Raw genomic sequence first — 13,896 nt, forward strand, 5'->3', positions numbered from 1 at the left:
CAACAAGACAAGACAAACTATATTAACAAAATAAAATAAATAGAATAGTAAATATGTACAAGTAAAATAGAGTAATAAATCTGTACAAACATATATACAGGTGCTGTGGGGAAGGGAAGGGGGTAGGGCGGGGGGATGGGGAGGGGGAGAGGAAGGAGGGGGCTCAGTCTGGGAAGGCCTCCTGGAGGAGGTGAGCTCTCAATAGGGCTTTGAACGGAGGAAGAGAGCTAGCTTGGCGGATGGGTGGAGGGAGGGCATTCCAGGCCAGGGGGAGGGCGTGGGCCGGGGGTCGACGGCAGGACAGGCGAGAACGAGGCACAGTGAGGAGGTTAGCGGCAGAGGAGCTGAGGGTGCGGGCTGGGCTGTAGAAGGAAAGAAGGGAGGTGAGGTAGGAGGGGGCGAGGTGACGGAAAGCCTTGAAGCCGAGAGTAAGGAGTTTTTGCCTGATGCATAGGTTGATTGGTAGCCACTGGAGATTTTTGAGGAGGGGAGTAACATGCCCAGAGCGTTTCTACACAAAGATGATCCGGGCAGCAGTGTGAAGTATAGATTGAAGTGGGGAGAGACAGGAGGATGGGAGATCAGAGAGGAGGCTGATGCAGTAATCCAGTCGGGATAGGATGAGAGACTGAACCAACAGATTAGCGGTTTGGATGGAGAGGAAAGGGCGGATCTTGGCTGTGTTGCGGAGGTGAGACCAGCAGTTCTTGGTGACGGATTGGATGTGAGGGGTGAACGAGAGAGTGGAGTCGAGGATGACACCAAGGTTGTGGGCTTGTGAGACGGGAAGGATGGTAGTGCCGTCAACAGTGACAGGAAAGTCAGGGAGAGGGCAGGGTTTGGGAGGGAAGATAAGGAGTTCAGTCTTGGACATGTTGAGTTTTAGATGGCGGGCACACATCCAGATGGAGATGTCTTGAAGGCAGGAGGAGATGTGAGCCTGGAGGGAGGGGGAGAGAGCAGGGGCAGAGATGTAGACTTGGGTGTCATCAGCGTAGAGATGACAGTTGAAGCCGTGGGAGCGAATGAGTTCACCAAGGGAGTGAGTGTAGATAGAGAACAGAAGGGGACCAAGAACTGACCCTTGAGGAACCCCTACAGTAAGGGGACAGGAGGGGGAGGAGGAGCCCGCAAAGGAGACTGAGAATGAACGGCCAGAGAGATAAGAGGAGAACCAGGAGAGGACAGAGTCTGTGAAGCCAAGGTTGGGTAGCGTATTGAGGAGAAGGGGTGGTCCACAGTGTCGAAGGCAGCTGAGAGGTCGAGGAGAATTAGGATAGAGTAGGAGCCTTTGGATTTGGCAAGCAGGAGGTCACTGGTGACCTCTGTGAGGGCAGTTTCGGTGCAATGTAGGGGACGGAACTATTAAACACCTGTTTTTATCAATTTGGTCTAAAGCACTCTAGGTGTTTACCCCAATCGGCCCCAGTTCTTCTGATCTTGTCAAATGTGAAAAGTCATTTCGGAGCAACAAACTTCTGAGCACCTTCCTCAGTAAACACAGAAGTGAAAGCTTTTTCACCCATATCTGCCCCTTTTACATCACAAGTCTCCCCATTAATTCATTAACGGGCTCCCACCACTTGAAATATTTTTAAGATAGTTTACTGTTACTTCTGACATCCTTGCAGGGTGCACTTTTAATTCAATCCTTTTTAAGACCTGCCCGATGATCTGTTTGTGCTTATCCTGCTATTCCTTGGGGTCTTTTCCTCAGTTTTCCCCTCTCTCATGACCTCTTTCACATCTTGTCATACTGGATTTAGGATAAATGACCTATGTTTAGTTCTGTAATACCCATTTCTTTTGACCTCTACCAGCCTCCACTTTCATATCTTCAACCTTGGGGAGACCATCAATCACTCTCCTCATCTTCAAAGCCTTATTGATGATGATGGCATTTGTTAAGCACTTACTGTGCGCAAAGCACTGTTCTAAGCGCTAGGGAGGAGATAAGGTGATCAGGTTGTCCCACGTGGGGCTCACAGTCTTAGTCCCCATTTTACAGTTGAGGTAACTGAGGCACAGAGAAGCTAAGTGACTTGCCCAAGGTCACACGGCTGACAGTTGGCAGAGCCGGGATTTGAACCCATGACCTCTGACTCCCAAGCCCGTGCTCTTTCTACTGAGCCACGCTGCTTCTCTATTAAAGCACCACTCTCCCAAAAGCCCCCCCCCAACTGAGTCATTTCCGCTTTTCCCACTTTCTTCGTACATTTCCATACTTTATTTATATTACTAATAACTGTCTCCCCGTCTGGACTGTAGGCACCCTGTGGGCTGGGAATGTCTACCAACTCTATTATACTGTGCTCTCCTAAGCACTTTGTACAGTGCTCTGCACACAGTAAGTGTTCAATAAATATGGCAGGTTAATGAGTGCATATATCAACAAAATTGGGTTTGTAAAGTCACTTTTGCAAATCCACAAATCAAAATTCCAACTAACCCGATTTAACATCCTCAAAGTGGGATCTTTTACCTTCCCCTGGGTCCCTTTAACATTACGAGAGTTGAAATGGGCAGTTCAGGGGGTCTGACAACGTCAGCAGAGCCATTTACAGCTTTAGAGGACTGCAAAGCGTTGTTGCAAGGTGCACGGTTTCTGCAGAGGAGGCTGCAGCGCATAACAGGAGATTAACAGGAGAGCGGTCTACTCTTCCAAAGGAAAAGGGGGAAAAGGGGGGGGGGGGGATCCAACAGGGAGGTGTTTAAATGATAATTACGGCTCCGATGTTACCTTATGTGCTTTCGGACGATATTTACCATTCTTCATCAAGAAATTTTGCACCCCTCGCCATTATGCAATCCGCTCAGGTTTCCCTATCTAGGATTCTGCCCTTCTGCTCTCTGCGCTTCCTTGTTTTGCAAATCCTTCCAGTCTCCTCCTTTATTTTTTTCCTCTCTCTCTCTCCTGTTTGGGTCACCTTCCTCCTTCATTCATTCATTCAATCGTATTTACTGAGCGCCTACTGTGAGCAGAGCACTGTACTAAGCGCTCGGGAAGTACAATGCAGCAACAGGGACGATCCCTGCCCAAACGGGCTCACAGCCTGGGAGGGGGGAGACAGGACCTCGAAACGAGTAAACATTCATTCGCTCATTCATTCAACAGTATTTATCATCATCATCATCAATCGTATTTATTGAGCGCTTACTGTGTGCAGAGCACTGGACTAAGCGCTTGGGAAGTACAAATTGGCAACGTATGGAGACAGTCCCTACCCAACAGTGGGCTCACAGTCTAAAAGGGGGAGACAGAGAACAAAACCAAACATACTAACAAAATAAAATAAATAGAATAGATATGTACAAGTAAAATAAATAAAGAGTAATAAATATGTACAAACATATATACATATCTACAGGTGCTGTGGGGAAGGGAAGGAGGTAAGATGGGGGGATGGAGAGGGGGACGAGGGGGAGAGGAAGGAAGGGGCTCAGCCTGGGAAGGCCTCCTGGAGGAGGTGAGCTCTCAGTAGGGCCTTGAAGGGAGAAAGAGAGCTATTTACTGAGCGCTTACTGTGTGCAGAGCACTGTATTAGGCGCTCGGGAAGGCCAGATCGGCAACAGATAGCGACGGGCCCTAACCACCAACGGGCTTACAGTCTAGATGGGGGGAGACGAGACATGAAAACGAGTAAACGGGCATCAGTGGCATCGTTAAAAATGAAATTACAGCTATATACACCTCAGTAAAAATAGAGATATAATGATAAATAGGGACAGATATCCACAAGAGCTGGGGGGCGGATCGGGACGGTGCACTGCAGTCTGTGTCTGACACATTCATTCATTCAATCGTACTTATTGAGCGCTTACTGTGTGCACAGCACTGTGCTAAGCGCTTGGGAAGTACAAATCGGCAACAAATAGAGACGGCTCCTATCCAATTAACGGGCTCACAGTATAAACACACACACACACACACGTATCCTTTTCATTCATTCATTCAGAGAAGCAGGGTGGCTCAGTGGAAAGAGCCCGGGCTTTGGAGTCAGAGGTCATGGGTTCGAATCCCGACTCTGCCAATTCATTCAATCGTATTTATTGAGCTCTTACTGTGTGCAGAGCACTGTACTAAGCGCCTGGGAAGTACAAGTTGGCTGGCCAATTGTCAGCTTTGCGACTTTGGGTAAGTCACTTAACTTTTCTGTGCCTCAGTTGCCTCATCTATAAAATGGGGATTAAGACTGTGGGCCCCACGTGGGACAACGATCACCTTGTAACCTCCCCAGCGCTTAGAACAGTAGTTTGCACATAGTAAGCGCTCAACAAGTGCCATCATTATTATTCATTCATTCAATCGTATTTACTGAGCGCCCACTGTGTGCAGGGCATTGTACTAAGCGCTCGGGAAATACAAGTCAGCAACAGAGACGATTCCCTGCCCAAACGGGTTCACAGTCTAGAAGTGGGGGGGGAGACAAGACCTCAAAACGAGTACTTCCCAAGCGCTTAGTACAGTGCTCTGCACCCAGGAAGCGCTCAATAAATACGATTGAATGAATGTTTATATTCAATCGTATTTATTAAGTACTTCCTGGATGCACAGCACTGTACTAAGCGCTTAGAAAGTACAAATCGTCAACACAGTCGTCTAGATTGGGAGCCTGTTGTTGGGTAGGGACCGTCTCTACATGTTGCCGAGTGCTCTGCACATAGTCAGCGCTCAATAAATACGATTGAATGAATGGATGTGTGCTGGCTGGGCCCCTCCGCAGTACTTGTACTTCCCAAGCGCTTAGTACAGTGCTCTGCCCACAGGAAGCGCTCAATAAATACGATTGAATGAATGAACGTGCACTGGCTGTGCCCCTCTGCAGTACTTCCCAAGCGCTTAGTACAGTGCTCTGCACACAGGAAGCGCTCAATAAATACGATTGTGAGCCCACTGTTGGGTAGGGACTGTCTCTATATGTTGCCAACTTGTACTTCCCAAGCGCTTAGTACAGTGCTCTGCACATAGTAAGCGCTCAATAAATACGATTGATGATGATGATGATTGAATGAATGAATAAATACGATTGAATGAATGAATATGCGCTGGCTGACCCCCTCCGTAGTACTTGCACTTCCCAAGCGCTTAGTCCAGTGCTCTGCAGTTAGCGCTCAATAAATACGATTGAATGAATGAACGTGCCCTGCCTGTGCCCCTCCGCAGTACTTGCACTTCCCAAGCGCTTAGTCCAGTGCTCTGCAGTTAGCGCTCAGTAAATACGATTGAATGAATGAACGTGCGCTGGCTGTGCCCCTCCGCAGTACTTGCACTTCCCAAGCGCTTAGTACAGTGCTCTTACAGGAAGCGCTCAATAAGCATTCAGGTGCACAATTTAGGTATCCATTTACACATAACGTTATATTTTCTATGAAAAACATTTCATATGCTGCTTTAAAGAAAAGCCCATCATGAGAGTCATTCTCATATGTTGCCAACTTGGACTTCCCAAGCGCTTAGTACAGTGCTCTGCACACAGCAAGCGCTCAATAAATACGATTGATGATTGATGAAATACGACTGAATTAATGAATATAAGATGGCTGGGCCCCTCCGCAGTACTTGCACTTCCCAATCAATCAATCAATCAATCAATCCTATTTATTGAGCGCTTACTGTGTGCAGAGCACTGTACTAAGCGCTTGGGAAGTACAAGTTGGCAACATATAGAGACAGTCCCTACCCAACAGCGGGCTCACAGTCTAAAAGGGGGAGACGGAGAACAAAACCAAACACACTAACAAAATAAAATAAATAGAATAGATATGTACAAGTAAAATAAATAGAGTAATAAATATGTACAAACATATATACAGGTGCTGTGGGGAAGGGAAGGAGGTAAGATGGGAAGGTAAGATCAATCAATCGTATTTATTGAGCGCTTACTGTGTGCAGAGCACTGTACTAAGCGCTTGGGAAGTACGAGTTGGCAACATATAGAGACAGTCCCTACCCAACAGCGGGCTCACAGTCTAAAAGGGGGAGACGGAGAACAAAACCAAACACACTAACAAAATAAAATAAATAGAATAGATATGTACAAGTAAAATAAATAAATAAACGGAGTAATAAATATGTACAAACATATATACATATATACAGGTGCTGTGGGGAAGGGAAGGAGGTAAGATCAATCAATCCTATTTATTGAGCGCTTACTGTGTGCAGAGCACTGTACTAAGCGCTTGGGAAGTACAAATTGGCAACACATACAGTCCCTACCCAACAGCGGGCTCACAGTCTAAAAGGGGGAGACAGAGAACAAAACCAAACACACTAACAAAATAAAATAAATAGAATAGATATGTACAAGTAAAATAAATAGAGTAATAAATATGTACAAACATATATACAGGTGCTGTGGGGAAGGGAAGGAGGTAAGATGGGAAGGTAAGATCAATCAATCGTATTTATTGAGTGCTTACTGGGTGCAGAGCACTGTACTAAGCGCTTGGGAAGTCCAAGTTGGCAACATATAGAGACAGTCCCTACCCAACGGTGGGCTCACAGTCTAAAAGGGGGAGCTAGAGAACAAAACCAAACGTACTAACAAAATAAAATAAGTAGAATAGATACGTACAAGTAAAATAAATACATAAATAGAGCAATAAATATGTACAAACATATACACATATATACAGGTGCTGTGGGGAGGGGAAGGAGGTAACGTAAGATCAATCAATGGCATTTATTGAGCGCTTACTGTGTGCAGAGCACTGTACTAAGCGCTTGGGAAGTAAAAGTTGGCAACATATAGAGACGGTCCCTACCCAACAGCGGGCTCACAGTCTAAAAGGTGAGCCCCCTCCGTGGGAGAACCTGATCACCTTGCAATCTCCCCAGCGCTTAGAACAGTGCTTTGCGCATAGGAAGCGCTTAATAAATGCCGTCCTTATTATTATTATTATTATTATTATTATTAAATACGATTGATTGATTGCGGCGAATGTGGGTCACGGGGGGGGGGCGGCTCCGCCTCACGTGTCCCGCTCCGCCTCCGCCGCCAGGGCGGCGCCCCCCCTCGCTTATGTAACGTGACGTCACGGCCGGAGCCGGCCAACCGCCGCCCGCGCGCCACCGAACGTAAACACAGCGCGCACGTGGCTGGCGCGGCCGGTCCATGTGAGCGGGGAGGGCGGCGGCGGCGGCGCGCGAGCCCGGCCTCCCCCCCGCGCGCCTCCGGCCTGGCTCTCACCCGCGCTCCCCTCCATGGCGGCTCCCCCGACGGGCGGACGGACGGACGGGCGGGGGCCGGGCCGCGAGGCGCCGTCATGGGCGGCCCGGGATGTCCCCGGCCTTTCGCCCTCCGATCCGAGGGGAGCCTGAGCCGTCAGGGCTGCGGCTGCTGCTGCTGCCGCTGCTCCTCGTCCTCCTCCTCGGCTGCTTGACAACAAAAGCGGCGACTGCGGCTGCTTCCTGGCCGCAGCCCCAGGACGGAGCCACTGACAGGGCAGCGGGGGCCACGTGACGAGCGCGCGCGCGCGCGCACACACACACTCTCACACACAGTCATTCATTCATTCATATTCACTCCGTTTTCATTCAAGCATTCATTGGGCGCTTACTGTGCGCTACACACTCTCTCACACGCAGTCATTCATTCATATTCACTCCTTTGTTTGCATTCAAGCATTCATTGGGCGCTTACTGTGTGCTACACACTCTCTCACACACATTCATTCATTCATATTCACTCCTTCGTTTTCATTCAAGCATTCATTGGGCGCTTACTGTGCGCTACACACTCTCTCACATGCATTCATTCATTCATATTCACCCCGTTTTCATTCAAGCATTCATTGAGCACTTACTGTGCGCTACACACTCTCACACGCAGTCATTCATTCATATTCACTCCGTTTTCATTCAAGCATTCAATGAGCGCTTACTGTGCGCTGCACACTCTCTCACACGCATTCATTCGTTCATATTCACTCCGTTTTCATTCAGGCATTTATCGAGCGCTTACTGTGCGCTGCACACTCTCTCACACGCATTCATTCATTCATATTCACTCGTTCGTTTTCATTCAAGCATTCATTGAGCGCTTACTGTGCGCTACACTCTCTCACACGCAGTCATTCATTCATTCATATTCACTCCGTTTTCATTCAAGCATTCATTGGGCGCTTACTGTGCGCTACACACTCTCTCACACGCAGTCATTCATTCATTCATATTCACTCGTTCGTTTTCATTCAGGCATTTATTGAGCGCTTACTATGCGCTACACACTCTCTCACACGCAGTCATTCATTCATTCATATTCACTCGTTCGTTTTCATTCAAGCATTCATTGAGCGCTTACTGTGCGCTACACACTCTCTCACCCGCAGTCAGTCATTCATTCATATTCACTCGTTCGTTTTCATTCAGGAGAAGCAGCGTGGCTCAGTGGAAAGAGTCAATGGTTGTGGGTTCAAATCCCCACTCTCCAAATTGTCAACTGTGTGACCTTGGGCAAGTCACTTCACTTCTCTGGGCCTGTCACCTCATCTGTAAAATGGGGGTTGACTGTGAGCCCCCCGTGGGACAACCTGATCATCTTGTAGCCCCCAGCGCTTAGAACAGTGCGTTGCACATAGTAAGCGCTTAATAAATGCCATTATTATTATTCTTATTAATTATTATTCAAGCATTTATTGAGCGCTTACTGTGCGCTGCACACTCTCTCACACGCAGTCATTCATTCATTCATATTCACTAGTTCGTTTTCATTCAAGCATTCATTGAGCGCTTACTGTGCGCTACACACTCTCTCACACGCAGTCATTCATTCATTCATATTCACTCGTTCGTTTTCATTCAGGCATTTATTGAGCGCTTACTATGCGCTACACACTCTCTCACACGCAGTCATTCATTCATTCATATTCACTCGTTCGTTTTCATTCAGGCATTTATTGAGCGCTTACTGTGCGCTACACACTCTCTCACACGCAGTCATTCATTCATTCATATTCACTCCGTTCTCATTCAAGCATTCATTGAGCGCTTACTGTGCGCTACACACTCTCACACGCAGTCATTCATTCATTCATATTCACTCGTTCGTTTTCATTCAAGCATTCATTGAGCGCTTACTGTGCGCTACACGCTCTCACACGCAGTCATTCATTCATATTCACTCGTTCGTTTTCATTCAAGCATTCATTGAGCGCTTACTGTGCGCTAAACGCTCTCTCACACGCAGTCATTCATTCATATTCACTCGTTCGTTTTCATTCAAACATTTATTGAGCGCTTACTGTGTGCTACACACTCTCTCACACGCAGTCATTCATTCATTCATATTCACTCCGTTTTCATTCAGGCATTCATTGAGCTCTTACTGTGCGCTACACGCTCTCTCACACTCATTCATTCATTCATTCATATTCACTCCTTCGTTTTCATTCAAGCATTCATTGAGCGCTTACTGTGTGCTACACACTCTCTCACACGCAGTCATTCATTCATTCATATTCACTCGTTCGTTTTCATTCAGGAGAAGCAGCGTGGCTCAGTGGAAAGAGTCAATGGTTGTGGGTTCAAATCCCCACCCTCCAAATTGTCAACTGTGTGACCTTGGGCAAGTCACTTCACTTCTCTGGGCCTCAGTCACCTCATCTGTAAAATGGGGGTTGACTGTGAGCCCCCCGTGGGACAACCTGATCACCTTGTAGCCCCCAGCGCTTAGAACAGTGCTTTGCACATAGTAAGCGCTTAATAAATGCCATTATTATTATCATTATTATTATTCAAGCATTTATTGAGCGCTTACTGTGCGCTACACACTCTCTCACACGCATTCATTCATTCATATTCGCGCGTTCGTTTTCATTCAGGCATTTATCGAGCGCTTACTGTGCGCTACACACCCTCTCACCCGCAGTCATTCATTCATTTTCACGCGTTCGTTTGCATTCAAGCATTTATTGAGCGCTTACTGTGCGCAGAGCACTGTACTAAGCGCTTATTCATTCCTTCACAGTCATTCATTCATTTTAATCTTATTTATTGGGCGCTTACCGTGCGCAGAGGACTGTACTAAGCGCATGGTCATTCATTCATATTCATTCAGTCAGTCGCTTCTATTCATTCATTCGATTCAGTCAATCTTATTTATTGAGTGCTTACTGTGAGCACTGTACTAACCGCTTATTCATTCGTTCATATTCATTCATTCATTTTAATCTTATTTATTGGGCGCTTACTGTGCGCAGAGCACTGTACTAAGCGCATGTTTATTCATACATATTCATCCAGTCAGTTACATATTAATTCATTCGACTCAATCAATCTTATTTATTGAGTGCTTACTGTGAGCACTGTACTAAGCGCTTATTCATTCGTTCATATTCATTTTCATTTTAATCTTATTTATTGAGCGCTTACTGTGCACAGAGCATTGTACTAAGCGCTTATTCCTTCATAGTCATTCATTCATTTTAATCTTATTTATTGGGTGCTTACTGTGTGCAGAGCACTAAGCGCATGTTCATTCATTCATATTCATTCAGTCAGTCACATATTCATTCATTCGATTCAGTCAATCTTTATTGAGGGCTTACTGTGAGCACTGTACTAAGCGCTTATTCATGCGTTCATATTCGTCCATTCATTTTTAATCTTATTTATTGGGCGCTTACTGTGCACAGAGCACTGTACTAAGTGCATGTTCATTCATTCATATTCATTCAGTCAGTCACTTATATTCACTCATTCAATTCAGTCAATCTTATTTATTGAGTGCTTACTGTGAGCACTGTACTAAGCGCTTATTCATTCGTTCATAGTCATCCATTCATTTTAATCTTATTTATTGGGCGCTTACTGTCCGCAGAGCACTGTACTAAGCTCATGTTCATTCATTCATATTCATTCAGTCAGTCACTTATTCATTCAATTCAGTCAATCTTATTGAGTGCTTACTGTAAGCACTGTACTAAGCGCTTATTCATTCGTTCATAGTCATTCATTCATTTTAATCTTATTTATTGGGCGCTTACCGTGCGCAGAGCACTGTACTAAGCGCATGTTCATTCATTCATTTTCATTCATTCAGTCACTTCTATTCATTCATTCAATTCAGTCAATCTTATTTATTGAGTGCTTACTGTGAGCACTGTACTAAGCGCTTATTCATTCGGTCATATTCATTCATTCTAAGCGCTTATTCCTTCATATTCATTCATTTTAATCTTATTTATTGGGCGCTTACCATGCGCAGAGGACTGTACTAAGCGCATGTTCATTCATACATATTCATTCAGTCAGTCACATATTAATTCATTCGATTCAGTCAATCTTATTTATTGAGTGCTTACTGTGAGCACTGTACTAAGAGCTTATTCATTCGGTCATAGTCATTCATTCATTTTAATCTTATTTATTGGGCGCTTACTGTGTGCAGAGCACTGTACTAAGCGCATATTCATTCATATTCATTCATTCAGTCACTTATATTCATTCATTCGATTCAGTCAATCTTATTTATTGAGTGCTTACTGTGAGCACTGTACTAAGCGCTTATTCATTCATTCATTCATACTCATTCATATTCATTCATTCAATTCATTGTCTTATTCATTGAGCACTTAATGTGTGCAGAGCACTGTACTAAGTGCTTATTCATTCATTCATATTCATTCATTCATTTTCATTCAGTCATTAATTCATATTCATTCCTTCAATCTTATTTATTGAGCACTTACTGTGTGCAGAGCACTGTACTAAGCGTTTGTTCATTCATATTCATCCCTTCAATCTTACTTATTGAGCACTTAATGTGTGCAGAGTACTGTACTAAGCATTCATTCATTCATATTCATTCAGTCATATTCATTTATTAATTCATATTTCTTCAGTCAGTCAGTCATATTCACATTAAAAGTAATAATGATGGTATTTGTTAAGCACTTACTATGTGCCTAGCACTGTTATTCATTCATAATAATAATAATAATAATAATGGTATTTGTTAAGCACTTCCTATGTGTCTAGCACTGTTATTCATTCAATCATAATAATAATGGTATTTGTTAAGCACATATTATGTGCCCAGCACTGTTATTTATTCATATTAATAATAATAATGATGGTGTTTAAGTAATTACTATGTGCCCAGCACAGTTTTTCATTCAATCATAATAATAATAATGGTATTTTTAAGCGCATACTATGTGCCCAGCACTGTTATTCATTCATATTAATAATAATAATAATGGTGGTATTTGTTAAGCGCTTACTATGTGCCTAGCACTGTTATTCATTCATAATAATAATAAAAATAATAATAATGGTATTTGTTAAGCACTTACTATGTGCCTAGCACTGTTATTCATTCAATCATAATAATAATGGTATTTGTTAAGCACATATTATGTGCCCAGCACTGTTATTCATTCATATTAATAATAATAATGATGGTGTTTAAGTAATTACTATGTGCCCAGCACAGTTTTTCATTCAATCATAATAATAATAATGGTATTTTTTAAGCACATACTATGTGCCAAGCACTGCTATTCATTCATATTAATAATAATAATAATAACAACGATGGTATTTGTTAAGCACTTTCTATGTGCCAAGCACTGTTCTAAGCTCTGGGGTAGATGCAGGGTAATCAGGTTGTCCCACGTGGGGCTCACAGTCTTCATCCCCATTTGGCAGAGGAGGTAACCGAGGCACAGAGAAGTTAAGTAACTTGCCCAAGGTCACACAGCAGACAAGTGGCGGAGCCGGGATTAGAACCCATGGCCTCTGACTCCCAAGCCCGGACTCTTGCCACTAAGCCACACTGCTTGATCTATTGATTAAGGCCTGCAACCTTTATATTATTGTTAACTTCTCATTGTCATGATTTCAAATAGTCTGCTGCAAAAACCTGCATATATGCGTACATATATATATATATGTGTGTGTGTGTGTGTGTGTGTATATATATTAATATTAGAACCCACGACTTCTGAACCCCAAGCCATGCTGCTTTCACGTTCCCTGCCTACAAGGAGCAGACAGTCTAAAGGGGACGAAACAGGCAGCAATATAAATAGATAAAATTATAGATATGTACTTAAGTGCTGGGGGGCTGGAGGGGAAGACTAAAGGAAACAAGTCAGGATGATGCCAAAGGGTGTGGGAGATGAGGAAGACTGGGGGCTTAGTCAGGGAAGGCCTCTTGGAGGAGGTGTGCCTTCAAGAAGGCTTTGAAGCGGGGGGAGCGTCATTGTCTGGCGGATTTCCTTTCCTTTTCTCTTTTAGACTGTGAGCCCACTGTTGGGTAGGGACTGTCTCTATATGTTGCCAACTTGTACTTCCCAAGCGCTTAGTACAGTGCTCTGCACACAGTAAGCGCTCAATAAATACAATTGATTGATTGATTGATTTGAGGAGGGAGGGCCTTCCAGGCCAGAGGCAGGACACGGGCCAGGGGTCGCACACACACCCTTTCACAGAATGAAGGATCCCCTTTCATTACGCACATGGAAAGGGGCAAGACACGAGGTCTGTTTCAATTCAGATTAAAACAGATCTTGAGAAGCAACGTGGCGTAATGGAGAGAGCATGGATTTAGGAAGTCGGAAAGACCTGGGTTCTAATCCCGGCTCCGCCACTTGTCATCATCATCAATCGTATTTATTGAGCGCTTACTGGGTGCAGAGCACTGTATTAAGCGCTTGGGAAGTACAAGTTGGCAACATATAGAGACAGTCCCTACCCAACAGTGGGCTCACAGTCTAAAAGGGGGAGACAGAGAACAAAACCAAACATACTAACAAAATAAAATAAATAGAATAGATATGTACAAGTAAAATAGAGTAATAAATATGTACAAACATGTATATATGTACAAACATATATACATATATACTTGTCTGCTGTGTGACTTTGTGCAAGTCACTTGCCTTCTC

The 13,896-nt window shown here is 44.4% G+C and overlaps 1 protein-coding gene across 1 annotated transcript in view; it reads right to left on the bottom strand.

The window, feature by feature from the left end:
- The window catches only part of NR1D2 (nuclear receptor subfamily 1 group D member 2), a 39,392-nt gene extending 31,998 nt beyond the window's left edge, over positions 1-7,394 (bottom strand). The window contains exon 1 of the mRNA XM_038760723.1: positions 7,194-7,394. Coding sequence (XP_038616651.1) covers positions 7,194-7,209 — 16 coding nt within the window. The 5' untranslated portion in view covers positions 7,210-7,394. The remainder of the gene's footprint in view (positions 1-7,193) is intronic.
- Positions 7,395-13,896: the final 6,502 nt, after the last annotated feature.

Source organism: Tachyglossus aculeatus, chromosome 2 (genome assembly GCF_015852505.1).
Source record: "Tachyglossus aculeatus isolate mTacAcu1 chromosome 2, mTacAcu1.pri, whole genome shotgun sequence".
NCBI classification, from domain to species: domain Eukaryota; kingdom Metazoa; phylum Chordata; class Mammalia; order Monotremata; family Tachyglossidae; genus Tachyglossus; species Tachyglossus aculeatus.